General features: G+C 40.6%; 1 protein-coding gene across 1 annotated transcript in view; it reads left to right on the top strand.

Annotated features, from left to right (window-relative positions):
* Positions 1-6,746: 6,746 nt before the first annotated feature.
* Positions 6,747-27,265, top strand: part of CLVS1 (clavesin 1) — a 107,230-nt gene continuing 86,711 nt past the window's right edge. Inside the window, exons 1-2 of the mRNA XM_068671969.1 lie at positions 6,747-7,295; positions 16,438-17,059. Of these exons, the coding sequence (XP_068528070.1) occupies positions 16,671-17,059 (389 nt within the window). The 5' untranslated portion in view covers positions 6,747-7,295; positions 16,438-16,670. The remainder of the gene's footprint in view (positions 7,296-16,437; positions 17,060-27,265) is intronic.

A 27,265-nucleotide genomic window follows, 5' to 3' on the forward strand; every position in this document is an offset into this window, starting at 1 on the left:
GCCACTCGTTAGTGTGCACCGCATCATAGGAAGAGTGACAGACTGATAGCCTAACCTTAGCATTAGTGCAGAGCAAACTGCTGTGTGCTTCTATAGCACTGATTGCAGCTCCTGTATCAGGAAGGGCCAGCCGCAGTCCTTTCTGGGGAATCACAGCCCAAAATTAAATCATGATCTTTCAGTGAGGGGGAAGCGAGGCTAGCTCTACCCAGTTAGTTAGGCAATAATTGAGGCTTGAACACCTGGTTAAAGAGTTTCCAGGGCTTTGTGCCTCTCCAAAGATGATTTGGCAGCTGTGACAGAGACTCCAACAATAGCTGACAGAACGGGCTTGCTTGCCAGAATCTGTCCTGCTTTCTAACACTTTTGCAAACAATTACTGAAACCACCTTTTATGTGTACACATAGGGAAATATAGGTATTTGCTGTAGTATATGAGACAAGGAAGAGTGACATTCTCTCCCTCTCTCTCTCTCTCACACACACAGCCTTGTCCCAAAGCCATTAAAATCTCAGCCAAAGGGGGAGATTTCTCAGGATGTGTGAAGTGACAGCTCTTGGCACTTCTCCAGCCAGCCCTCCTGCAGGTTCATGCTGCATGAGAACAAGCTGATTAAGTTTTCCCTACCCTGAAGCTAGGAATACTTAAGGGAAGGGGTTGTTCCTTTTATCCTACAGCAGAGAGAGGGTATGGGTGCACACGAGGTAATGAGAATTTTCCACTAGTCTCACCTTCCCCTTCCCAACTGCTTTTCTCACTCTTCCTCTGCCCCTCCTCCCTCCAGCTTCAATGTACTTGCTCATTAATGATTACAGAAAAAAAGAACAAAAAAAAAAAAAAAAAAAAAGATACAAACAATGTAAAACCCCACAAAACTAGCTGGTATACACAGAAGTGCAAATCTGTTGCTGAACAGGCCTCCATTTGCCTAGGATCAGTTGCTGCATCTGCTTGTGAGGTTGCCAGTCAAGACTACAGATGATTTAAGAGGCTTTCTTATTGGCAATTTAGTTAAACCTGCTGTGCACAGCTAGGTCTTGGGAGAAGGAAGATGAATGCACATTTTAATGACTGAATCAGCATATATTGGGAATCAGGATGGGCAGCAGCCTCACCTCCCTAGGGGCTCACCAGCTATTGGCAACCAAAAAGCCTCCGCGCCTGTTAAAAAGTGCCTGGTTGATGTATACCCCTCTGCTTGATAATATATTCTAGGTGGATTGTGCTGGGGCTCCCCAATAACATTAAAGCATACCTGGTGTGTTCAAGATGATGTTGATGTTGTTTAGACCCCGATTTCAGCACTGCATCCCAGGAGGGATAAGGCTGTAGTACAGAGTATTTTCAGCAGATTGTTGCATCCTTTACTTTCTTGTATGAAGTGATAACGTAAAATGTCAGACTATGGACCGGTGTAATAGTTGTTTTACATACATACAGTTATCCCTGGGCTGGCTGGTGTAAATTAGGACACCTCCACCAAAGCCAGTGGAGTTGTTGATTTATATTTGTCTAGTATTACAACCATAGTGCTTGTCTCTATTTTTGTATACGTATGCATATGCATTCACATATTTCAGCAGATAGACTTCAGCTATCCAGAACAAGATCATGTCCTCCATCTGTTTTTATTTCCAACAAAAATCTCTGCAGTTATTCAGAGACACAAATGTGAAATTATTCTATATCCTCAGTGACATTCAGATAATTGAATTTATATTGCACATATGCTTGTTTACACATACAACAGCTCACAGTCATTATTACTGTTTCTGATTTATGTTATTCCCATCCAAAGCTGCTTGTATTTATGTACATCATTCATTTTAAAATATTCTAGAAATAAATCATCACGTAACAAACTAAGCAATCAGATGATAGCATCCTATTATTTCCCCCCTCTCTAACTATTCCTGTCAAACTCCCAACCTTTAAATCATTTTTTGTCACTTCAGAAGATATTGTCTTGCACTTTGAGCTGAACAGTTAAAGCTATTTTGGACAGATGCATAGAAGCAAGTTGCAATTTGAGGAAAATATACAACAGACCTTGTGAAGTTACAGAACCCTGAATTTAACACATGGGAGAATTAACAGTAAACAGCATACATATTTCAAGCATTTAGCAAATCTTATCTGCGACCAGTGTGTTAGAATTCAGGCTGAAGTGTTTACGTGCAAAATGATCCCAACATAGCACAGCACCAGCAAAAGCCAACAAGTAGACTTTTTTTGAATTAATTCTGTAACAGCCATCCTAAACCTTCTTGCTGGACTCATCGATTTTGTGGATCTTTTGCATGCCTCTTTTTTGTCATGCCTGACAATCCTTTGGTTGTCTTACTCCTGGATCAGGTGGAAGTTAGCTCTGATCTCTAGTTTCTTGTGCAGTAAGGCTAAGTTTTGCTGTGCTATTCTTCAAAGATTACATCAAATCATTTAGGTTTTAGCCATGCAAAATATGACATAATTTATTTCCCTCTGCAAACAGACACTCAACAGTTTAGCACAAGAGTGTTTTTATTATTTGAATAGAGTAGCACTGACTTAGTGAGTAACTGAACTCAATTAGAAGCAGGTCCCCTGGTGATTTAAGTGACTGGCATCTCACTAAAGTCAGCACAGTCAGTGCTGCCGAGTTAAACCCACTACTGACATGAAGCCAAATCCATACCTGACTTAAACAGCACACCTGGACCTGAAGTTAACATGTCCAACACCCAAAGGCCTTCAGAGAGACACTCATAGTTTTTTGAGTGCTGCCTGATCTTTGCTACCAAGCTGCTTCAGCCTGGACCTGCACCAGGAACTCTACAACCCCAAATAACCCTCCTGTGGGGTTTATACCTTAGGGTACAGCTAAGGGGTGAAATTCTGGGTCACAGCCCTGAGAGTTTGACTTTACCTAAGTTCTGCCACTGGCCTCCCGCTCTGTGGTGGCTCATGGATTTTCCATGAAGTTGGGAACATTTTATCTTCACCATTTTACATGCTCATTTCCCAGTTATATACTATCTAGACAACAGCAATTGCATGAATTCAGCAAAAGAGTGAATTCTCTCCATCAAGAGTAAAAAAAAGGCAAAACCTGGACCCTTCTCATTAAATAAAACATACCAACAATCCATTTGCATATGTTCTGCATTCCTGGGTATGAAGTTTTAAATAATTTAAAGGTTCAGGAAACCTGGGAGGATTTATAACATGAATCCTTCTGAACTGTGATGTAAGAGTTACTTCTCCCTTAAGAATAATGATTTTTTGGGTCTAAGCAGTTTTAGCATTATTATTTTTTAATCTACTGGGGCTTTCAATGCAGTTTCTTTCAAAGGAAATAAAACCAGATGGTAATTGTAGATTAGGGAAAAAGAATGAGCTCCCAATTAATTATTAAAATTGACTGTTAATTTTAGAAACTTGCAGCAAATTCTTCATAAAAGAAAATTTAAAGATACAGGGACATTCAATACTGTGTTATTTCACAAATGCCTTATTCACAAGATGGAAAAAAACATTTTAAATATTGGAGAAATCACACTGGGAACATGACTTACACTAAGATACACTAGATACACTAGATGTACTGAATTCTGGTAAAGATCTCTTCGCCTCCTTATATATGTACACCATTCACAAACATTAACCTTATAAGAGGATGAATATCAAAATATTTTCATTTGATGTAGAAATATATCTGTATTCTAATATGAAAGCATAATGAAAATTTGTTTCTAGTTCTTTGATTATGCAATGAATCAGTCTTTCAATGGCTTTGTGAATTCCATGACAGAGAGTGTATCACAACTGCTAAAATATGCAACCTAACCCCTAGCTTTATAGCCCTTCTTGGGAGTTAAAGATGACAACACGGGGCTGTGTCTAATGTCCCTGAAAGAAGATGGAACGTTTTGTTCTAAACAGAGCAGATCCAGAAGAAATTGTTCATTTTACCTAGACCATGGAACAACTCTACCTTTCCATGGCTTCCTTATTAGTTCATGTGCATGGACCCTTTTCGCTAGTGCTGAAAAAATATATTCTCTTTCAAAGTTTGTTATTTCACCGCACTTCATTAAAACAGAGAATCAATATGTGTGGTGATAGGGAAGGCCAGGTTAGAATAAATTTAGTATCAAAGTACTGTTTTATGCTCAGAAGGTGCTGTATAAAATATCCTTCCCCTTATACATTGATCCGTTTCCTTTGGGTATTCAGTCAGTTCTAATGCCTTCAGTGACAAACTGGTGTATTTTTCTTCCCTTAGCTCTGCATATTCAGCTCTGCAAATGAGAGTGGGATGCAGCTCCATCCTGTGCACATCAGCAAGGGAGTTTCTTATGTCCCAGAAATCGTTATGAAACTGAAGGATTTTTACCTTCAACATACCTGTTCATGAGGATATAATTTCAGTTTAAGTGTAATGATGGGGACAGCACAAAAAAATGAGACCTGAAGCATGCTCTTGAGTACAGAGTAGACTTTGAAGAAAGAAAGTGATGAGAAAGTAATGAAGCAGTGATGAGAAAGAAACCTGAGAATATTTGCAGTGGGATCAATATGAGGCCCTGCAGTAATATGTTTAGAGACTCACTTCTATCATACCATTGTGTTACATGTCAGTCAACCCATGGATCAGCGTGCACTGGTCACCTAAATACTAAAGGGAGGCAAATACTAAATACTAAAGGGAGCAATACTAAAGGGAGGACAAAAAATACCCAAAACCTTCAATTAACAAAATAAATAAAAATATTAAATTATCTAATATTAAGTATACATCAAATTTGGCACTTGAGAGCCAACACATTTGACTGCCTAAGGCAGTTGGTTTATAGAGACATGTTCATTCTATTTAATATTATTAACAATTCCCAAGGAAGTACTGCATAGTTACAGTAGCTAGAACATTAATCTTTATCATATGTGTGAGTGGAAGCCTGCAACAGAATGACGAAAACAGAGCACATATTATTTTATTTTCAAACCGATCTCTACGCAGAAAATAACGATCTAATGAGACACTACTTACTAACTGACTACTAACTTTCCTGAGGCTAGAAACAATAACCCCTCAAGTGCTGGGACAAATGCTCTCTCTTTTGAGAGTTTTGAGCTCTCTGCCTTTGAGCTGCTGCTTTACCTCTTGCAGTCAATGTGATTGGGTCACAGGATGTAAATGCCTTGTATGCTGTTTTTAAACATGCTGTGGGTTAAATTAGTGGTTGTGCACGCAAATCATTCTAAAAGCACAAGGGATCTTCCCAGCAAATTCCTTTTGCCTTTGCTCATGAATATTGTGGAACTTCCCCCAAAAGCAAGTGATTCTGACTGGATGTACGCTCTTTCAAATAGAACAAAACCATAGGCTTTCCCCCTTTCAAGCGAAAACAAAGCTGGCAGTGCTCCTGCTGCATTCATAGTTTCAAAGCCTACTTTGTATATAAGAATCCAAGAGCAACCACCACTGGGTCAGATCAAAGGTCCATCTAGCCTAGTGCCTGTCTCCAGCAGTGATCAGCAGTGGATGGCTAAGGCAAGGAATAAGGGCATTGCAAGGATGTAAGTATTCTTTCCAAATACCAGCCCAACCTTCAACAGTTTGTGGAGCAAACTGTTTGTGGACTTCCTGAGCCAGAGGTCATGACTTCATGATAAATGGCTTCTCGGGATTCTTCCTCCATGGATGTATCCAACAATTTTCTGAAGCCTGAACTCCTGTAGAAATTAGTTCTATGGATTCACTAAATATTTTGTGAAGAAACATGGATAGATTTTTTTGGATAGTTTTAAAGCTAGACATAGTGGGTTTCATTTCTCCTACTCCTTGAACTGGAAACAATTAATTTTCTTCATGTTGATCATTCTTATTAAATGATGAGAGAAACTAGACAGTATTATATCCATGCTTACTCATATTTTTTTCCATGCTGAAGAATCCTACTCTGCTTAGTCATCTCTAATGCAAAAGTTGTTCCATACTTTTATCATTATTGCTCTCTTATCACCCAGTCTTCACTATATGAGATCCTTCAGTAACTCACACAGGAGTTCTGTCCAAAGCAGAGACTAAGAGTCAGCTGACTTTAATCCATCACTTCCTAGGAACTATACTCCACAATGTTCAGGGACAGCAGAGGAAGAAACGCATTTTGCTCTTACCATCGGTAGGTCTTACTGTGTTGATATGAGCAGTGGAGTGAGTTTAGTGTGCCAAGGCCATTAAGTCACCTAGTCTTTCAAGTACAGCTTCCTAGCATAGCTTTTAAGACACTCATACAGAAAGAGATTTTCAGGATCAAATAGGAGGAGAGAAGTTCCCCTCTCCTATACTTTCTACAATGTTAGCTAAAGCTTACAGATCTCTGTACAAAATAGGTGGTTGTTTTTGCAATAGGCAGATGACCTGTGGAGCTTTTTGTCAAAGGATATTATGGAAGGACGATTCAGAAATTTATAGGTGTAGTAGGAGAGACTGGGAAAGATCAAGGAGAAATTGATCCTAAAAACACAGGCAGGACATTGATGGGGGAATAAAGAGCTTAAAGGTTTGGGAGAGGGGCAGGGAGAGCACAGAGGGGAACCTTGTCCTGTTTCCATATTCTTCACTGGACATTCGCTGTGGCTGCTGTTGGTGACAGTGTCCTGAGCTAGGTGTACCTGTAGTCTGACCCAGCCGAACTTGTCTCTTAAACCCAGGCTGCCATGTTCATTAAGGCTGCCCATCTATAATTCATGCAGATTTCCGTGGCTGCTGTAAATGTCGCAGGAGGTTGTGCTCTCCCCGACTTTCCCCGGGAAAGAGGGGATGCGCGAAATAAAGGTGGCGAACACCGTGTCATCAGGCGAAAGCCCACGCTGCTAAGCTCGCACTGCCCGGCTGTGCTGCTGCTTTCCCGGCTGTCGGCAGCCCGCGGCTCCTTTGTCACCACTCCCCCGGCGGTGGCGGAGCGCCGAGCCCGCAGCCTGGGAGCGCCGGGAGGCAGCCGGGCGGGCGGCAGGAGGGCTTAGGACCCAGGGGGACGGCAGCCGCCGAGTGGAAGGACCCAGGCTTTGGTGCACACGCCTCCTACCAAAAAAAAAAAAAAAAAAAAAAAAAAAAAAAAAAAAATCATAGCCCCGTGGAGCTGGCGCTCGCTCATTCACAGTTTTCTAGAGAGATCTGAGCCTGAACCTGGGAGCCGGGAGATCTTGCTCACCCACCCAGCTCAACAGCAAGGACACCTACAGGGGGATAAAAAACAAAACAAAACAAAACCCAAACCCTCCCGGCGGCAGGCTGCCTGGCTCTGTGCAGGTATTTGGATTTGTCTTTTCTCGGTTTGCGGCAGGGCGGCTCGCCGCGATCCCGTCTCCCCCCCCCCCATCTCCGCGCCGCCGGGCCCGGGCTGCGGCGTTTCAGCACCCGCCGGGCGGACAGCTCCGGCCGCGCTGCGGGCGGCTCCGAGCCCTGCCTGCTGCTGCCTGCACTGCTCCTGCCTCTCCCTGCTTGTCCCTGCCTGCCCCACCTGCCCCTGCCTTCCCCTGCTTGTCCCTGCCTGTCCCTGCCTTCCCCTGCCTGCTCCTGCTTGCCCCTGCCTGCCCCTGCCTGCTCCTGCCTGCCCTGCTCTTAACTGCTACCCATTCCATGCCTGCCCTGCTCCCTGCCTTCCTACCCTTCCCACCCCTCCTACCCTTTCTACCCCTCCTTCCCTTCCTACCCTTCCCACCCTTCCCACCCCTCCTACCCTTTTTACCCTTCCTACCCTTCCAACCCTTCCTACCCTTCTCTACCCCTCCTGCCTTTCTTCTCTGACTCTGACTCTTTTGCCTGTCCTGACTCCCTGGTCCCTGCCTCCCCCCCCCACCTCCTACCTGGCCTGCTCCCTCCCTGCCTCCTTCCCCTGCTCCCTGCCTCTCCTGCCTGTCTTGCCTCGGTGCTCTCTGCCTCCCTCTTTCCCCAGCTCACTGTCTGCCCTGCCTCTCTCCTCCTTGCCCTGATGCCTGCGTTTCCTAACTGTCCTACTTCCCCTGCCTGCCCTACTTCCCTTACCCCCCCTGCCTTTCTTCCCTTGCCTGCTTCCTACCTCCTACCTACCCTGTCTCTTCTGCCTCCTCTTCTCCTTGCCCTGCCTCTCTGCCTCCTGCCTTTCTGCTTCTTCCTCTCCTGTCTACTCTCTTCCCTGCTCTGCTCTCCTGCCTCCCTGCCCCAGTTTCCCCCCCTTCCTTTCTTTCCTGCCCCATCTGCCCCTCCTGCTTTCTTTCTCCATCACTAGCCTGGGGAAGCAGGGGAAAGCGTACAAGTTGGAAGGGAAAGTCTAGATCCAATTTCAGAGATTTCAGAGTAGATGAGAGGCAAGGAGGATGGAGGGGCAAGGGTTAAAGCTGGGAGTTAAGTCTCCAAGTAGGGACCCCAGCTAACTGCAGACAGATAGGAGCTTGCCAAACACAAGCAGATACCTGTTTGCTTCTCAGCAAATTGATGCCTGTTTTGACCAGGTACATTCAGCCCAGAGGAGGGGTGAGAGATTGAGGGGAGGGAGACTGCAGGGTCAGTCAAATGTTCTGCTTTCCCAAAGGCCAGTGATGAGTAATGTGTGCAGGGAAGAAGTAGGCTGAATCATGCCTACCCCCATGGATCCTGTGCTGGAGGAAGTCAAGAATTAAGTTGTGGTCTCTGCAAGCAGTGAGCGTGGTCAGGAAGGGTTTCATACAGAAAACAAACATAAACCAAATAACTGCTGGAGCAACCCCATGCATACTGCTGGCTTGACTTTAATTCTGTCTTACAGTGGTTTAATCCTGGTGGGAGCGGAGGGGGGTTGAAGAAGGTCAGAGGAAGAAGAGAGCTTTCCCTTTCAAAATGCTGATTCCTAAATCTAAACAAGCTCCAGGAATAATGAAGTTAAGGAGCAGATGGCTAGTCATTGTCCATCGCTAAACAGTGACTGGATCATATTTGGAAGGAAAAATTAAATTACAGAAAGGCTGCTTTCATGTGCTTTCTGAGTAATCAGATGATAACACGGATTTTCTCGTGTAACAAAAGTTAATGCAATGCCAACATCTAAATGACATATTATGTAACAGTATTATGTCAAGTGTTGCATAGCAAAGGTAAGGATTTTCTTTCTTATATAGTGATAAGTCAGATAACCTTATAGATATTTCCCTGCTTTGTAGTCTGTTTCCCAGCATGAAGTTTGCAGGGACAGTTTATGTTGTCAGCATAATCGGGTCTGATATGTATCTGCTATAGAATATTGCTGCTTATCTTAGCAATTTTGTTGACTCATCCACCTTTGAAAACTATTGAGTAGTTTTTAAAGATTAGACTTGTAACGTGTATGCAAAACAAGAAACAATAATGTAACCTGTCCTAAGAACCTTGTCATTCTTATTTTATTATTTCATAATTTCTGACAGAATCTGGTGCAGAGACCAGATACTCTTATACTGACTAGCACCGAGTGCTGCTGAGTAGCAGAATAAGCAGTGCAACTGAGTTTGGCAATAAAGGGACTGCAGAATCAGCCCAAGCACATTGAACCATAATTCTTTAAACTCTGAGTGCTTTGAACACAGAAGGTGTTTCATTGAAACATGTAACAGCAGCCTCTGTGTCTTCCAAAAGGGGACCATGTCAGTTAAAATACAAATGATCATCCTCATAAAATGACGGAGAATATTTCCATCAAACTAGGACTGTAAACTTCTGCAGTTTTTAATTTAGGTGTGCAATTACTGAAGTATTAGCACTATTGTTTTGCAAAAAGTAAAAATAAAAAAATGATATTCTCTCACAGCCCATTGCTATGGTGTCTGGCACATATACATACGAGATGTGACAATCAGATCCTACAAGTTAAAACAGGTGGGAACATCAGCCTTTTATAAAGGTGGAAGTTCAGTGAACAGAAGTTCATAGAGTTTTTGGCAGATGATTATAAGTCCTTTACCTCTTGATATTACCACTGCTCCTAGAATTTAGCTGTTTTCTAAAAACAGCTTTTTTTTTTTTTTGAGTAGTATTTTTACAAAGAAAGTCATTAAGTCTAACATGTTGCTCCACTGAGAAAATGAACATACAAAGCATTATCAAATTATATTAAACTTCCTTCCTTCCTTCCTTCCTTCCTTCCTTCCTTCCTTCCTTCCTTCCTTCCTTCCTTCCTTCCTTCCTTCCTTCCTTCATCCCTCCCTCCCTTCCTCCCTTCCCTCCCTTCCCTCCCTTCCTCCCTACCTCCCTTCCCTCCCTTCCTCCCTACCTCCCTTCCCTCCCTTCCTCCCTTCCTTCCTTTTTTTCTCTCCTTTCATCCTCTTTACCCCACCTCCCTTCCTTTCTTTCCTCCCTCTGCCACCCCACAGGATGGCAGATACTATTTTCAGTCATAATGTGTGATGAACTAAGTTTCCACTTGACAGGGTAATAATATACAATCATTTAATTTAATATTTTTAAAAGAGCATTTTTGTTTGTTTGTTTGTTTGTTTTATAATATGTAGCAAAAGCCCCTTAAAATCAGATAAACTTCATGTTACTAAAGATGTAGAATTAAATATCTTGATTATATATTTTCTTCCTTCTTCTGTATATCTTTGTATAGATGGCATAATACAACTTCTACAATGCATTTAGGGGTTTTCAGGAACCAGTATTATCATCCCATGCTATCAGATTTCTACACATAGCTTAATTATCATTCTTGGGGGTAAGAATTCATGTTTTATATACTGCTGATAATTTCCGCTGAAGGAAGTTCCTATACAATGTAAAAAAAATATTTCTTTATCCAGTAGTGGCCAGGATGCTTTTTGCATGGTGACACTTCCAGTTCATGACCGACATGGAAGTCCCACATAGCCTGCTGCTTGTTTGACATTCCATGGGACAGGCATCACGTTCCCACAGGGGACTGCAGTTTATCTGTGGTTAAGTATGTAAAACTTTAAAATAATTATCTAGAGAAAGATAGAAGTAAACACATTTAGTTCACAGTTATTTTGCTTAACTTTTTTTATTTCCAGGTTCTCTGAGTTTCCCTGCTCGGCTTGTAGTCCTATTTCCTTAATATTCAGGTTGACAATAACTTTGCAAATTTTGTGTCAAAAGATAGTGAGGCAATCTGTTTATTCCACATCTGTCAGACAACCTTGTCAGTCTCTCCTGATGCCCATCAGCTTGCAGCAGCAGCAGGGCAGCTGCAGGTCAGTGCTGCAGACACGCCTGCCCTACTTACTGTGCAGGGAACTACAAGGTTCAGTTGAGCTGCTGCCATGTTTTGTGCTGAGCCATGGCTAAATTACCACTGTTGGACAGATAGATGTGGCCCAAGGGGTAACCTGTAACTGACTCAAGCTGACAAGAAGACTGTAATACAAGGGGCGTAGGGATGTATGATGTATTGTTTTTACTGGATTGAAGGAAATGTTAGGCTTTGCACCTGAGCAAGGAGATCACAACCCAGGAAAGTGTGAGAAAACATCAAACTCTCCACACAGCTGTTAGAGTCAGAAATGTTTCCTGTTTTAATATTGAAGAGGAGTAATAGTTCCCTAGCAAAGGTTTACAGGAACTTGAGGCATTGAATGCGAAAGGCTTGCAATGTTTAACTCATTTAGGTTCACTGGGAGAATCTCATCCCTTAGGAAAGGTCTGTAGGAGACATTCATAAGTCTGAGCGGCAGTCAGGCTATGGAATTGGGAAGTGAAACAGGCCTGCTGGGGTCCCCCATAGGGGGTTAACTCTTGCCAAAAGCATAAAGAAATTATACACTTTTGGGGTCCTGACTGGGCCATTGAAGCTTCTCCTTATGCTGGGGAAACAGGGAACATTGCGGTCTACCTCCTTATTTCCTAGTGTGCAATATGATTTCATATTTTTTGCATGATGCAGAGTATTCTGGAAAGGTTGCCCAGGTGTTAACATGTATGCTTGCTGCTCAGGAGATGTATGCCCTGTTCCCAGCTCTGTGAAATGTGTCCTCCGTGACTGCAGGCAAATCACTCAGGGCTGTACTTCTCCCTATTGGCTGTGCTGGATGCCAGGATCCTGCAGCCAAGGACAAGAGAGAGTCAGATTTTCTCACCCCTTTTTTGAAATTTCATGGAGCCAGGGTACATCTCTTTCTGTACCTGAGCACTCCATCTCCAGTTTGGGTTCCTGCTAAAGTACCCAAGACCACAAAGGGCCATAGGAGCCATTCCTACAAGTGCAGCTATTGATCCATCTTCCCCTGCCCTTATGAAGAAATCCCTTCTAAGCAGAACATAGCCCAGAGATGTTTTCCACAGTTAACATCAAAATATTTTTTAGAAAGCAATTTAATGAGATGACACCCACACTCCGAAATGAAGTCATTCTAGACTACCATTTTCCCGCCCTTCCTGCCCACTCCCTTCTTTTCTGGAATGATTTTAAGAGCTAATATCTGTATGAATGCTGGGATCTAGGAATTATATAATTAAACAAATCATAACAATGATGACTATTAACACCAGGTGAGGATCAAAGCCCAGTGCCTTCCCCATCTGAAAGCTGCAGTAATGAACTTTCACATGGTGTATAGCTTTGAACTGAATGGAAAACTCTCATTAGACAGAGACCCCTCAAATCTGTCTGGAATTTAAATGTATGAGGAAGGGCCAAATGGACATGAGGGACAATCCTCCAAGGGGCAAATGGTGTTGCAGAGACTGCAAAGTGGGCAAGAACAAAATGGTCCAGACAAGTGTCATGTTCATTGAGGACAGTTTTGGCCAATTTTCCAGCTGTAGGGCAGATAGGTGTTGAATGATGATCCAGAAGCTGCCATTGAAGAGAGAGTAGTAAAGCATGTTAAGATCTTTGAACAGAAAGTGCTAAATATGCATTCTTAAAATATTATTTTCATTGTAGTTAATTATTAAGTATTGCTATAAATTTTATTATCAACCAAGACTTATTTTTGAGGGTCAGGAAAAAAATATATAAGCTGTTTGTTTGTCTGAAGACCATATCCTACTTTTAGTACTTTACTTATCCTAAAGCCACTCTCTGTCCCTTGTCATTCTCTTGTGACAAAAAATAATATGAATAAGCTGTAATCATATATGACACCACAATTCTGGTAAAAATTTTCCCCTTTTTTACTGTATTAATAAATTGTGTTTCATACCTCTGTTAATTATTTCTCCTTGTTTAAAGCTTGGGTTTGTTCCTTTGAAGGGATGATTTATTGTAAGTGGCTGTGAAAAGACATTAGGAGAGCAAATAGTCCCTTGGGAACAAAGAGTCACAACACAGAAAAGCAGCTGTTGAGACTATAACAAAGAGTCTAGTGTGCCAACATGTAGCAAAATTGAAAAAAAATAAATAATAATAATAAAAAAAAAAAGACCAGCATCTTCATTTGGAAAAAAAAATGCAGAACAAAGATGTAAACACCTGAAAAACTGGCAGATGGATTAGAGCTATACACAACACCAGATGAGGAGAAACTGCCATGTGTGGGAGGAGATGAAAATGGAGAAGGTGCTTCTGCTATACCTTTGGGAATTAGGATAAATCAGCACCATTTGAGAAAGCACAGTGACAATTAAACTGGGTAGCTATGGAGCATTAAATTTATTGTCAAGGTAAACAGGGGGAGAACTAAGTCATCCGCAGATATAAATCAAACTCCTTGAAGTCGATGGTGCTAGACAGGATTACTAACCTCATGATTTGTGTTATGATTCAGACAGTGACAATACTGCTCATAGACATTTAGGATTATTTTGAAATATATAACATTATGCCAGTAAAGTGTTTTAGTGAAAAGGTTGCTCCAGCTGATAATTAGGATAATCTATAGATTCTGTATCCCATCCCTGTAGCTCAACTCACCACTAGAAAACTCTGAAATGCATTTTAGAATGTTTATTTTGTTAGAGTAAATATTTGTAAATTGCTTTTTGGCAACAAAGTCTGACAGGAGAGGACCTTAACTCTGTCACCTTGGGATCATCCTCAGGATGAAGGGTGCTAATAAATTTAACTAAGGTAAAAACAATTGGAAAATTTGATGATAATAAGTAGCATAATTTTTGACACTAACTGATTGGGAGCCCTATGAGGAGATCCAAAGAGACAGACTTTCCCTTCTTGGTCTGTCCCCATTTCCTTCTGGAGCAGCCTGCAGTTGACCTTTCAGAAACTTGCCTCATTTCTGAAGAAGTATCTCAGGGGAGATGTGAGTCTGAAAAGGAGCAGAGCAAAGGATGTCTTTTACGCCCATAAACTCTCACAAAATCGGTGAAAACACTGAGGTCACATTTAACAGCCACAAGTCACAGTAGCTCCAAAAGTGTTCAAATTCATAATGAATGAGTCAGAGCTGACACAGACCCCAGATGGGCTCCTGGCTTCCACCCCTCCTCTACTGAGCACCCTCGAGTGCAGCCAGGTGCCTCTGGGCACTCTGATCCCCCTTACATTACAGTGTCATACTTAAGCACACCTAACTAGCTCTGTGGAGGCAATTCTAACTCAAAACATGATTAATGCAATAAAATGCTAATGCCACCATTAATTTGAGATCTAAAGCACAGATTATTGGCCTGATTTTCCAAAGCCTTACATTAATTTTACATCAGCAGAATTCTGTTGACACCAGCAGCGTTATCCTAATTTGGTCTAATAAATGCAAGAGGAAGGCATTATTTTTTATGCATGTAACCCATCTTTAATAAAACCCTTATTTCTTTAAGAATTGAGTAACCTGCAGCCCCCTCAAGACCTCAGGGCATGTTTTTCTGGAGTCTTTCACACTCTGTAGTGACTTGGCAAAGACAGCCTTCCTGTCTTTTCCTAAGTTTTCCCAGGCTGATGCTGAATCATTGGGTACTCTGCCCTGCAGGTAGCTCTACATATCTCCAACTCCACAGCAAATACTGAAAGAGGCTGCTTAGCAAACTCCCTTTGAGCAAACCCAGCCACAGGGAAGTCAACTGCATGTTGCTGTTGAATGAAAAGCTTGGGGACTTTTTCTCTTACCTGACACCACAAATGTCCTTTAAGCAAATATGCAGAAACAATATATTCAAATTTAGGGATCTTATCCTGGGGGTGCAGCTGTGGCATCTAAAGTGTAGTTTGTATCAATGACATGCAAGTTTACAAAACAGGGAAATTGAGGTTCCCTTGTGCTGATTAACTTCCACATCCTGCAGTGTAAGTTTGAGCACTCCCATCTAGGAAATGTTCTGGCTGCTGCTGTCCCCTTGGTTTGATATGAGAACACTGAATCTAGGAGAGCAGCAGAGTGAAACAGTGTTTGTTCTATAAATAATTCATAACTTTCCAAACAGCTTTCCTCAAATAAAATAAAGCATGCCTTTCACTCGGGGATTCCCTTTTAATTTTTAGAACCAAATTTTCTTTTTCAGAAATTAGAGAGAGAGATAAATTTGTTAGGCAGTGTTTTTTATTTTGTTTTATTTTGTTTGCTTGTCTGTTTTTGTGATGGCTGAAAAATTGGATGGATCTTGATCTTTCTTCATGCACATTTCACATTGGAACAGACCTTGATCTTATTTCACACAAGTGTAACTACACAGACTTCGATGACAGCCTCTTGCTAATTATGTCACTGAAATGTAAGAGATTCACTGTACCGTTTTGCTCATACATAACAGCTTAAGCATCACTTCTAACACTCATAAAAACAAATTCTAGGTAAAGTACAAGAATGAAAAAGAAAATGAAATTCAGAACTAAATATTCAAGAAAGCTACAAGGTACTGAAAATAAGAATTTGACGTAAAATATGTATCTTTGCAACATCAACCCTGTAAGACTGGATTCATCAAACACTTTATTCATGGGATATTTCCCATGAAGATAAATTAACTCTCAGTGGGAAATATTTTCAGTGATGTTTTACCAAGCAGAAAACACCAGTGATGTTGGTGGAGTTTTGTTTTATTTTTAAACAGTTTTATGAACAACTTAGGAGCTAATTCAAGCTCCTTAAATACAAGCTGACAGTACAGCTGATAAAATCAAGTCAAACAAGTTGTTAGACTTATTATGATGACTCTAAATCTGCATATTTAGAAAGCTGAAATATTGCTTCTGTTATGTGTTGGAAACAATTATCATCAATTTTGCTTTTGTCATCTTGGGCTTGAAGTTATGGAAAGTTGGAACTCCCATACTTTTAGACAACAACTTTGCAAAGGGTATTCTAATACTAAGATGCTAAAATCTATAATTGTTAATTAATCAGACTGCCTTTCTGAAAGCTAAAATATATACATTCAAGTTGTCAGTGACTGTCTTATCTTAATTGCACAAATTCTGAAATTATTTGGCTGTTATCCTCTTACATATGAGGCCTACAAACAGTTTTATGGTTATATAAAGTTCAGAAACACATTTGTGTAATCTTTATATACCTACTTAATCTTCCTTTTATATATTTGCTCTTTCTTTTAGAATCTGATGGAATAAACAACACTTTCCTTTGGATGGATTATACGACATATGAACTGCCTGTTACTCTTTCAGCAGGAATAAGAAAAGCCCTTTACTTTCATTTGCTATGTGTCAGCATGATAGCAAAAAGCTTCTGAATGGCTCACGCTCACAGAAGACCATTTGTTGAATGGGATCAGCACTTCCACTAAAATATCTGAAGTTAAGGATTTGGAAAACAGATTTTTGCAGAGATGACCCACTTACAAGCTGGACTTAGTCCAGAGACTATAGAGAAAGCCCGCCTGGAACTGAATGAAAACCCAGACATTTTGCATCAGGATATCCAGCAAGTCAGGGACATGATCATCACGAGGCCTGACATTGGGTTTTTACGTACAGATGACGCCTTCATCTTGAGATTTCTCCGAGCCAGGAAGTTTCACCAAACGGAAGCCTTCAGACTGCTGGCTCAGTACTTCCAGTACCGCCAATTAAATCTGGATATGTTCAAAAACTTCAAGGCTGATGATCCAGGAATCAAACGAGCTCTGACTGATGGGTTCCCAGGAGTGCTAGAAAATCGCGACCACTGTGGCAGGAAGATTCTTCTGCTTTTTGCAGCCAACTGGGATCAGAGTAGGTAAATGTAGATAGTGTCCTTATCTTTTTATATACACTTACACTCAACTTGTAAATGAGTATTTGTGACCATACATAAAGAAGCAAAGCCATCAGTAAAATATTTTATAATAAGTCCATTTCACTAAAACTTTTACCTGACTTGATCTCCTCTCATTCATCAGATGTAACATCATTCAGATCCAAGGGTATTTCATAGTATCAAATAAGTAGTTCATGGTTGTTTTTTTTTTTTTATTTTGTTTTGTTTTGCTTCTATAAATACTTAAATTTTTTAGTCAGATAGTGTTGGCTTGCTATAAATACATTAATACCTATTATATAATTGCTTCAGTAATATCATAGATTAGTTTAACAGGTTGACAGAAAGCAAATGTCTTGAAGCATATGGTGGCTCTCTTAGCTCTTCCGGTGCAGCAGGAAATGACCATATTTATCTTATCTTTAGAATTCTAAACAGATTTTTTTTTGTTTTAATGATTGCAGGAATTATAACCTCTGTTATGAGATTTTCTCAAATTGTATCATAATTTCTACACTCCCTGGCTAGTGTATGCTTGTTAGTTTGATAAATGGGAGATTCATGCAAAGTATATTTTCTTTTCAGGTCATTTATTTACAGAGAATGAACTAAGATATCTCCCATTAATTATTATAAAATCATATTCTTAAATGTTAATATGATTAAACAGCTTTCACTACCTACTTTAAGTTATATAAATACAGAGAAAAGGTGATTGCATCCAAATATCATGTTCACATTGTTCCCTTTGTCAGAAGTTATTCCATTCCATTTTCCCCGCATTCATAGTAAGATGAAGTTTATTCAGCTGTTGTGATTGCCAGGTGTTCTGCTGATCTTTAATAAAAATGAGAGCAAAAAAAATAATTCAGATTCAGGTCTTGAGCATCAAAAATTCTGACGACTTCCAGGTAAGAGTTTGCCTTGCTGCAGTCTAAGATTGCCCGTGAAAGTGTCTTGCATCTTTAGGAGTCAATAGATTAGAGCTTTGCATTTTCATTACAGAAATTATTAGTGAACAGTACACATGTGCCTGTAATTTTTCATGCTTATTGTTTTCTGGGTAAACCTTTAATGTCTCTGCAAAAACTGTTCAGAAGTGCTTCTATTTTTCTTTCCATGCACAGATCAAGCAAACATATGTACAGAAATATAGCTTTGCATATAGGAAACTATTTGGTGAAATCTAGAACTGAAGCCAGTGATAAAAGTCCTACTGAGTACAATGAGGCCAGTAGTTTATCTCCTGACTTTCTGAACTGTGAGCTTGGCTTTCTTCCAACCACAAAACCCTTCCTTTAGCACTTGGGCTGAAAAGAAAGATGAATAAGCAGGTATCTTAAAGTAATAGAAAGCATCAGCTTTAGAGGACAGAAGCATTGTGGCTCTGCTGGTTGTATTAAGGGATTTAGGTATTATACGGAGCTGGCTTCAGGTTTCTGATCCCTCAACAAAATTAATCCATATGATTAACCTTGTCCATCGGGTCCTGCTCTGGGAAAGTTGAGAATGCTTCTGTCAAAGGCTCCTGCACAGGGATTTGGACAGAAAATTGAGTCTTACCAGATTTTGGCTCAAGTTTTCTTAAATCCATGTTTCCACACGTATATGTGCATATATGCAAACCCAAAGATACCTTGTTTCTGAAAACATAATTTTAACTTTCAGCAAAGAAAGTCCAAGGCTATTGTGATAGGATATACTTTCTTGAGTAAGAATCCCATGCAAATTCTACCTCACTTCTTCCACTGAAATTCAACTCTTGTCTGGATTTAAATGACAAGAAGTGTCATTTTTGTCAGCTTTTGTATCACTGCAACTTGTGAGTTTGAGGTCTGGGAAAGGAGTGCTTTGGGTATGAATTAGGAGCAGGATTTGGTCTCTAAGAAAGCAGATGTATGATCTCCTACTTCTTTACTGCCTAAAGACATCGATAAGAGTAAAAGATGTTAAGGAACCTGAAATGATGAGCATGATATCCTATTAAGCAGCACAAAAAACAGATTATTGGACAGAAAAAATGCACGTGCATATTTGTTTCAAAAAGTAAAAATAAAAGGGGCTATTGTTTATATCTAACACACCTGTTTCTTGGACAACTTTTCTATGGATGACTTTTCAGTGATGACAAGATCTTTATGACAAGTTTAGATTTTACCTGAACACTAGTGCAACCAACTCATCTGATGTTATGATGCTGACAAGCAAGAGTAAGAGCTCAGCCTTCAACACGCTTTTCCTAACTTTAGTCTAATTTCCAACTGGCTGTGACATCTCTTTCTTTATTATTAAAGCATAATTTAAAAAGGATGATTCATAAAGAAACACTAATTTAAAAAAAAAAAAAAAAAAGAACTTTAATATAAGCATTGCCTGAATCCATACACTGATTTTCAGCCCAGAGATTTATATCATTTATACCCCTGGGAATATGGTGGGTATACAGACCATATGCTAGGCAGGCACTTCTTACAATTTTATTGATTTTTTAAAAGGAAATGTCATTATTTGTGTAATGTCACTGCTTGGATAAACCAGATCCAAAATATTTTTAAGAGATTTCCTCTGTCAAAGACAAAATCTCTGCACAAGCTTTTAGAAACACTCTATTTTTAGCTTCAAGAATGCAATTGATAGCTCTAATATCTTTAGGAAACTAGCTTTTAGTTTCCAGTATCAATGTTTCTAGCTTCAGCTTCTAGCTACCAGATGTTGTCAATATGAAGAGACCACAAAAATATGTCAGCTTCCCATGTTTCCATTTTTGTGTCCTAACCATCTAATCTTTTAACCTACTTTTGAATTCACTGAGGATGCTGCAATGTAGGGAAGTTACTCTCAGGCAACAAATTAGTACATTAGTTACTCTACAGCAGTGGTCCTCACATTCACTTTTGACCATGCTGAATGTAAAACACCTAACCTCCTTTTCCTTCAGGGCAAAACTACCATTATATTGTTCACAAGGTAAGAAAATATTTGTGGGCAGTCAACACAACAAAGACAATGTACTGCAAATTACAACCTAACTTAACATTTTGCAATATATTTGTTATATATTACCCAAGCTTAAATAGATGGAATTTATTTACTTTCAGAATTAGGAATATTTTCTAGATTCCTAATACTTTGCATCATTCTTTTCTGGTCCTTTCCTATCATTTTAATGTTGTCAATGTGCTGACAGATGAAATGATTATAAACTTTCTCTAAGAAAACATCATGTGTTAGCACCATCTCACATTTCTCTTTAGTAATTCCCTTCTTTTAGGTACAAGATTGCCACTGTTTTCTTAGCTATTCTGTCATCTTTTGAGCTCATGTTCAGCTCAGATCTGCTTCCAAGTTACTGCTTCCCAAAATACAAACACCACTGGTAAATGTGTCATACATTCTCATCTATAATGGGGGCACAGTCTAGCATGTGATTCACGCTCTTCTGTAGAGCTAAACCTGTCCTCCTCATCAATTATCATTGCATGGTTTCTGTGATATCTGCAAAGTTTACTGGCAAGAATTTTATTTTTTGCTTCCATATCATTGAAAAAGATAATGATTGTTGTTTTGACCAAAACCTCCTTGATGACTAGGAAAAAAACACAAGGAATGATAATTTGTATCCACAGATCACTACCAAAAATTTACTATTGTGCCAGGTTTTCATTCATTTAGCATGTTCTGTTTCGATATAGTTTTGCTCTATTTTTAGACAGTTTCCTTAAAGATAATGTTTTCATTTTCTCTTTTATTCCAATATAGTAGCTTCTGAATATGTTCATTAAAGTTAATCAAATATGATACAGAATGGAAGACTTCAGTGGTATTGAATGGGTGAAGATGAGCAGATGGATAAAGAAGAAAGATCAGATTAGTTTCACATTGAGGGAGAGAAAAGATATTGACATGTATTACTGTGCATGAGTGAATCCATGCAGGGGAGTGCCACCATTCACATAGGCCAGGGACGCGGAGTAATCCAACTATAAGAAGTAAACTCACCCAAAACCCACAAAGTCTTGACATTACCATAACTTACAGAGCAACCTATTTGCAACTGACAATCACAGTGTATGAATGACAGGTAAGCATGTCAAACCAACCTTGACAGAATCTTTTTGATGAACTAATTTGCATTATGAAAAAATCCGTTTGTGAAACAAATGTACAAACAGACAGTTTTGATGAGATCTGAACCAGGATTTCACATAAACAAGTGTGTGATGTGATGTTCTAGATTACAAACAATCATTCTCACAGTTTATCATTCCATCAGTCTCACCAAACCTAAGCCCTCACTCCTCTGATGCACCTTGAGTGAAACCGAACATTTTAAAAAAGCCAGCTAAAAGTGTTTTTTCTGCTGTTACCTTAAGGAAGCCCTTCACTAGCTACCACAGCTGTTCCTAGGTCTGCTACTGTCTTACTTGGCTAGTACACCTGGGAGATGGGGGCTTTGGGTGAACAAGTAATTCAGGAGGAGTTCATTAATCTTCCAAGTAAAGATATTTCCTTCAAGGTCGTCCAGCCAGAGTACAATTTATTTCTGTGTAGAGAGCGAGCACAAGGACTCTCTCCATTCATGACACATGGGTTGCATACCGACCCTCTGCAAATAGGACCTTGGGGTGCAGGGCCAGAAGGTTGCCCACTGTCTTTTATGGCAAAATGGTAATTAATTTCTTTATTCATAACTGGACTGTCAAGTCTTAGATACTGTCAAATATCTCCAAAAATTCTGTAAGAAAGTCAGAGGGGAAAACTGCTTCTCTGTTTACAGCGTGCATTCCCGAGTCATCTGCTAGCTATAAATTCTCTTTTATTAACCAAGGAGTCCCAAATGCTAGATACTTACCATTCCGTAGGAAAGTGTATTGAGATAGGCTAAAAGGCAAGGAAATGCTCTGACATAGTGGTAAACCAACAGCTGTAAATATTTTAAAGGATTGTGATAGAAAAAAATCACCTCCTTGCTGAGAATGCTAATAAATGGTGTAGTTACAATGATGTTATCATCAGTAGATCCTTTTGGTATGAATGATATGTCTCAGATACTGATTATTCCAACATATTTCAAGGATAATCTCAGGTACTTAATAGAATATGAAGGAATAAACATCTGTTGAGACTGATTTACAGTCACAAGTAAACTCTGGCAATAACTCAGCCTCATAGCTGTTTATTATGAGAGATTACTGCTGAAATATGACTAGCCCTAATATCAGAATGATATTTTTTACACAGCAAGTCTTTGTATTTAGTTAGGAGATAGTGCTTCTGTGTTGGGAGATGCAATGTATTAGAAATATTTGGAATATACAATATATTAAAAATATTTCATGTTACATTGCTACATTACTGAGCTTGTTTGAAAAGGTAGCAGACTTCAGGGTAGCAGAGAAAGAAAGTGTAGCATATGCAGAATGCTCATTTCAAGGAGTAACAGATGTGCAAATTAAATGTTGGACAAAGAAGAGGAGAAATAAGCTCTGTCCTAAAATGTTTTAATTTGCTTGGAGGTGGCAACTTAATTCAGTTAGTACAGTTTATTGTGGGAGCTGGGTTTGGGAAGGCGGCTGTAGTCTGTATGAATGACAGAAGGATGACATACACAAATGACAGTCCTGGACAGAGCTGAAAAGGGAATCAAAGAAGAGAGAGAAAATGTCTGAAAAAGAGGAAGAACAACAACAGCTGGGAAAGTTATGAGACATATGTTGAAGAACAAGACAATCCTGACTGAAAGGAAAAAAAAATCAATGGGGAGGAGGGGTGAGGAGTAGGGCAATCAAACACATATTGAGAGAGAAGAGAAGGTGAGTGAATGGTGTGGGGATGAGGACTGAGTGAAGAGCTGTGAAGGACAGTGCCAGTGGGTGAGACAGACAATTGCTGGAGCTGGCCTGCAGGATAACAAAGGGAAATGAAGGGCAAACTTGAAAGTGGCTCTGTGCCACCTCCCTCCTATGGAGAAAAGAAACCAAACTCAATCCCCAAGCTTTATGAACCAGAGAAGACAGATGATTAAGAAAAATACATGCAGAGAAACATGCACACACACACGCATGTATATACATACCCACCCTTTCCTTCCCAGATTGTCTGAAAAGACCAAAATTTTGTGTGAGGGCTTATGTCTGGGTGGCAGAAAAGAGAAACTGTATAATGTTGTGCTAGGAAGGCCCCTAGAAAATGGCCCATGCTCCTCTGCGGGCTTTATTTGTCATCCTTACAGCTTGGTTCGGCAAAAGAACATTATAACATGGCTGTATCAACAGAATAGTACAAAGACAAACAATATGACATCCCATGTGGTTCTTTGTGCCTTTGAACCTTGAGAACAACTGGTATCCACGAATGCTCTTATAAATAGGAGTTTTTTGAGGTGAGACATCATAAGAAGTGATTGGAATACTTTTTGTCAGAGCTTTTCCTAAATCAAATCTTCTAAATATCTGATATCCTAATGAGTTTCTAACTTGTCAACCTAATTAAAATGAGTTAAGGCAAATTCATGCATTGCAGCAGGAACAGACTGCATAGAGTCAAGGGAGAAAAAAAAAAAAAAAAAAAAAGGAACTCTCTGACTAACTAGTTAATAGATAACATACAGTAGAAGCATCGGAGACAAGTGGAGATATCAAGCTGGAATCCTTAAGTACATTTAAAAATTTAAAATTCTAATGATCTTTGATATATATTTTCCCCAGACCACGATTTATTTTAGGTTCTTTATTCTGAACTCAGAGCCTCTCTGTCAATTGCATTTTACATAAAAATACTTGCTTTTTTTCACCACACTCTTGTAGGTGTCAAACATCCTCCACTTCCAGCAGCTTGAAAGCAGCCCCAGAGGATGCTTTGTGTGGTCTGAAAGAAATTACAGTGGACAACATGAATTTGGACAGGATGTGCACGGGCATGGTGTGGGATGTGCTGAGCTCAATGAAATGGCTGAACAGCACATGGTGGTAAATCCTCCCCGCTACCAAAGTTGCTCTGTTTCTGGGTGTTTGTCTGCCTTGGGAGGATAAGAAAGATGTCAGGTCCCACAGCTGCACTGTTAAGAGTGCTCTGAACATGCACCCCTGGGATGCTCTTGATAATGTAATGAAATAAGTGGCACAAGTGCTTGTCTGCCACAGGCACCTCAAAATCTAACAGATTAGAGAAAGGTGAAAGCTTGGGGGAAGGATGGCAGATTAAAACTATTCAAACACATTAGTTTAAAATTGTAATTGTTAGAGATTTTCAGTGTAAGATATTTTGGCTTTTGACATGGGTAAGCTAACAAAAAAGGTGGAGCAGTTTAATATGCCAAGACAGGAGACATGATCCCTATATAGAAGAAAATGGAAGAAAACGAAATCGCTCCTTGAGGAAGAGGAAAGTCTTGTCTTAAATTCTGCATGCGGTCTCACAGTTGCTGTTTTTAATAAGTGCAGCAACCATAGAGACAGTAAAAAGCAACTATCCCTTGCTCCCAGAATATGATAATCTCAGCTCTGGAAATGTCCTGGAGGGTCCATTTGTAGCAGGGGACAGAGGGCAAAGTCTGCTGGTTACCCTCCTGCTGGCAGTTTTCTATGTAACTGCCTATTTTCTGCTCATGCTGAGCAACCTTGCAGCAGCAAAGACTCATTTTTAAGGGAAAGGTAAAATGCAAATATCTTTACTAGATTTTCTTTTTCCTTCTGGAAAGGTGTTATCACTTTTCTGTTGCAGACACACAGTGTATGGTGTGTCTGTGTATTCATTAACATATGTGGTGCCAGTTGTCTTTCATATATGTGGTTTAAATCACAGCAGCAAGTAATGTTATGTTGTTATACAGATCAATAACAATCTATCTGAAAAAATGGATGTGGATTATATATGTAATATCCCATAATACATCTTCAGAGGACTGAAATTTAGATTTGATTGAAACTAAAATTCTAAGCTATCGATTTATATATCATCCTAAATCAGGCCATTTATTTTAAATGTTTTTCTCTGAATTTAACATTAATTTGATTTTATGAAATAGGAGTCAAGCATGCAATGAAAAATACTTCCTTAATGTCCTTGGAAGAAATTCGGTGATGACAAGTGAAAGGACTACCATATTTTTGAAGTTAAGACATCAATATACATAAGAAGTAGTATTTTCTTGTAAAAGGCAAATCAATACCTTTTCTATTTTAACCTTACCAGCCTGAAAAGTGTCAAACCCCTTGTCAGGGACCTGCTGCTGGCCACTGCCATGATGAAGATCAGGGGCCAGAGGGACTGTTTATCTGATCTAATAGAAAAATTCTCATGCTTTTATGTACAAGACACACAGTTGAAACAAAACAGAACAAAATAAACAAACAAATAAATGAAGTGGGAAGCTCAAGACTTTTTTAACCTTTTTAGACCACTATGGCTTTCTTCACTGAGTTCCAGTTACAAGCCATTCTCACACCTTCCTTGATCTTTCCTGTAGACAGCCCCGTGTTCCCTTCCACAAAGCCATAATTTCAGCTTCTCTATACCATGTCAATAGAGGAAATGAATTCTCTGAGGGAGAATTCTGAATTCTCTGAGGAGACCCCCTGCTCCTGAGTGGGCTCCTCTCCATGGGCTGCAGCTCCGGCCCGGGGCCTGCTCCTCTGGGGCTCTCCATGGGCCTCAGCCTCCTCCAGCACACATCTACCTGCTCGACTGGGGTGCACCGTGGAGATCTGCTCCATGTGGGACCTATGGGCTGCAGGGGGACAGCCTGCTCCACCAGGGGCCTCTCCACAGGCCACAGGGGAACTTCATCAATGATCTGGACGAGGGCATTGAGTGCACCCTCAGTAAGTTCGCAGATGACACCAAGTTAGGTGCGTGTGTCGATCTGCTCGAGGGTAGGAAGGCTCTGCAGGAGGATCTGGATAGGCTGCACCGATGGGCTGAGGTCAACTGCATGAAGTTTAACAAGGCCAAGTGCCGGGTCCTGCACCTGGGGCGCAATAACCCCAAGCAGAGCTACAGGCTGGGAGAGGATTGGTTGGAGAGCTGCCAGGCAGAGAAGGACCTGGGAGTGATGGTGGACAGTCAGCTGAATATGAGCCAGCAGTGTGCTCAGGTGGCCAAGAAGGCCAACAGCATCCTGGCTTGTATCAGAAACAGCGTGACCAGCAGGGCTAGGGAGGTGATCGTCCCCCTGTACTCGGCTCTGGTGAGGCCGCACCTCGAGTACTGTGTTCAGTTTTGGGCCCCTCGCTACAAGAAGGACATCGAGGTGCTTGAGCGGGTCCAAAGAAGGGCGACGAAGCTGGTGAGGGGCCTGGAGAACAAGTCCTACGAGGAGTGGCTGAGGGAGCGGCTGAAGGAGCTGGGCTTGTTCAGCCTGGAGAAGAGGAGGCTCAGGGGCGACCTTATCGCTCTCTACAGGTACCTTAAAGGAGGCTGTAGAGAGGTGGGTGTTGGCCTGTTCTCCCACGTGCCTGGTGACAGGACGAGGGGGAATGGGCTAAAGTTGCACCAGGGGAGTTTTAGGTTAGATGTTAGGAAGAACTTTACTGAAAGGGTTGTGAGGCACTGGAACAGGCTGCCCAGGGAGGTGGTGGAGTCACCATCCCTGGAAGTCTTCAAAAGAGGTTTAGATGTAGAGGTTAGGGATATGGTTTAGTGGGGACTGTTAGTGTTAGGTTAGAGGTTGGACTCAATGATCTTGAGGTCTCTTCCAACCTAGAAATTCTGTGATTCTGTGATTCTGTGATGCTGCCTGCCTGGAGCACCTCCTGCCCTCCAGCTGCACTGACCTTGGGGGGTGCAGGACTGCTTCTCACTCCTCAGTCTCTCAGCTGCTGTGTGCAGCAGATTTTTTCCCTTTGTTAAACTGGCTTTCCCAGAGGCACAAAAAACGTTCCTTATTGGCTCATCTCTGGCCAGCAGTGGGGCCCTTACCTAACTAACAAGGGGTACCTTATAGATTCTTCTCACAGAAATCACCCCTATGGCCTCCTGCTACCAAAACCTTGCCACGTAAGCCCACTACACCTTTATATATGAATGAAGTAATAAAGGTGAAAAAGAAAAAAATAAAATAAAAATGAACGAACATAATGCCACCTTCATGGTGTGACAAGAAGCATGTGCTGCCTTGCCAGTGCTAGTCCTTTAACTGTTTTCTCCATTCTAGCTTCTTTCCACAGCAAATTCAATCTGCAGTTG

This window comes from Anas acuta, chromosome 2 (genome assembly GCF_963932015.1).
Source record: "Anas acuta chromosome 2, bAnaAcu1.1, whole genome shotgun sequence".
Taxonomy (NCBI): Eukaryota; Metazoa; Chordata; class Aves; order Anseriformes; family Anatidae; genus Anas; species Anas acuta.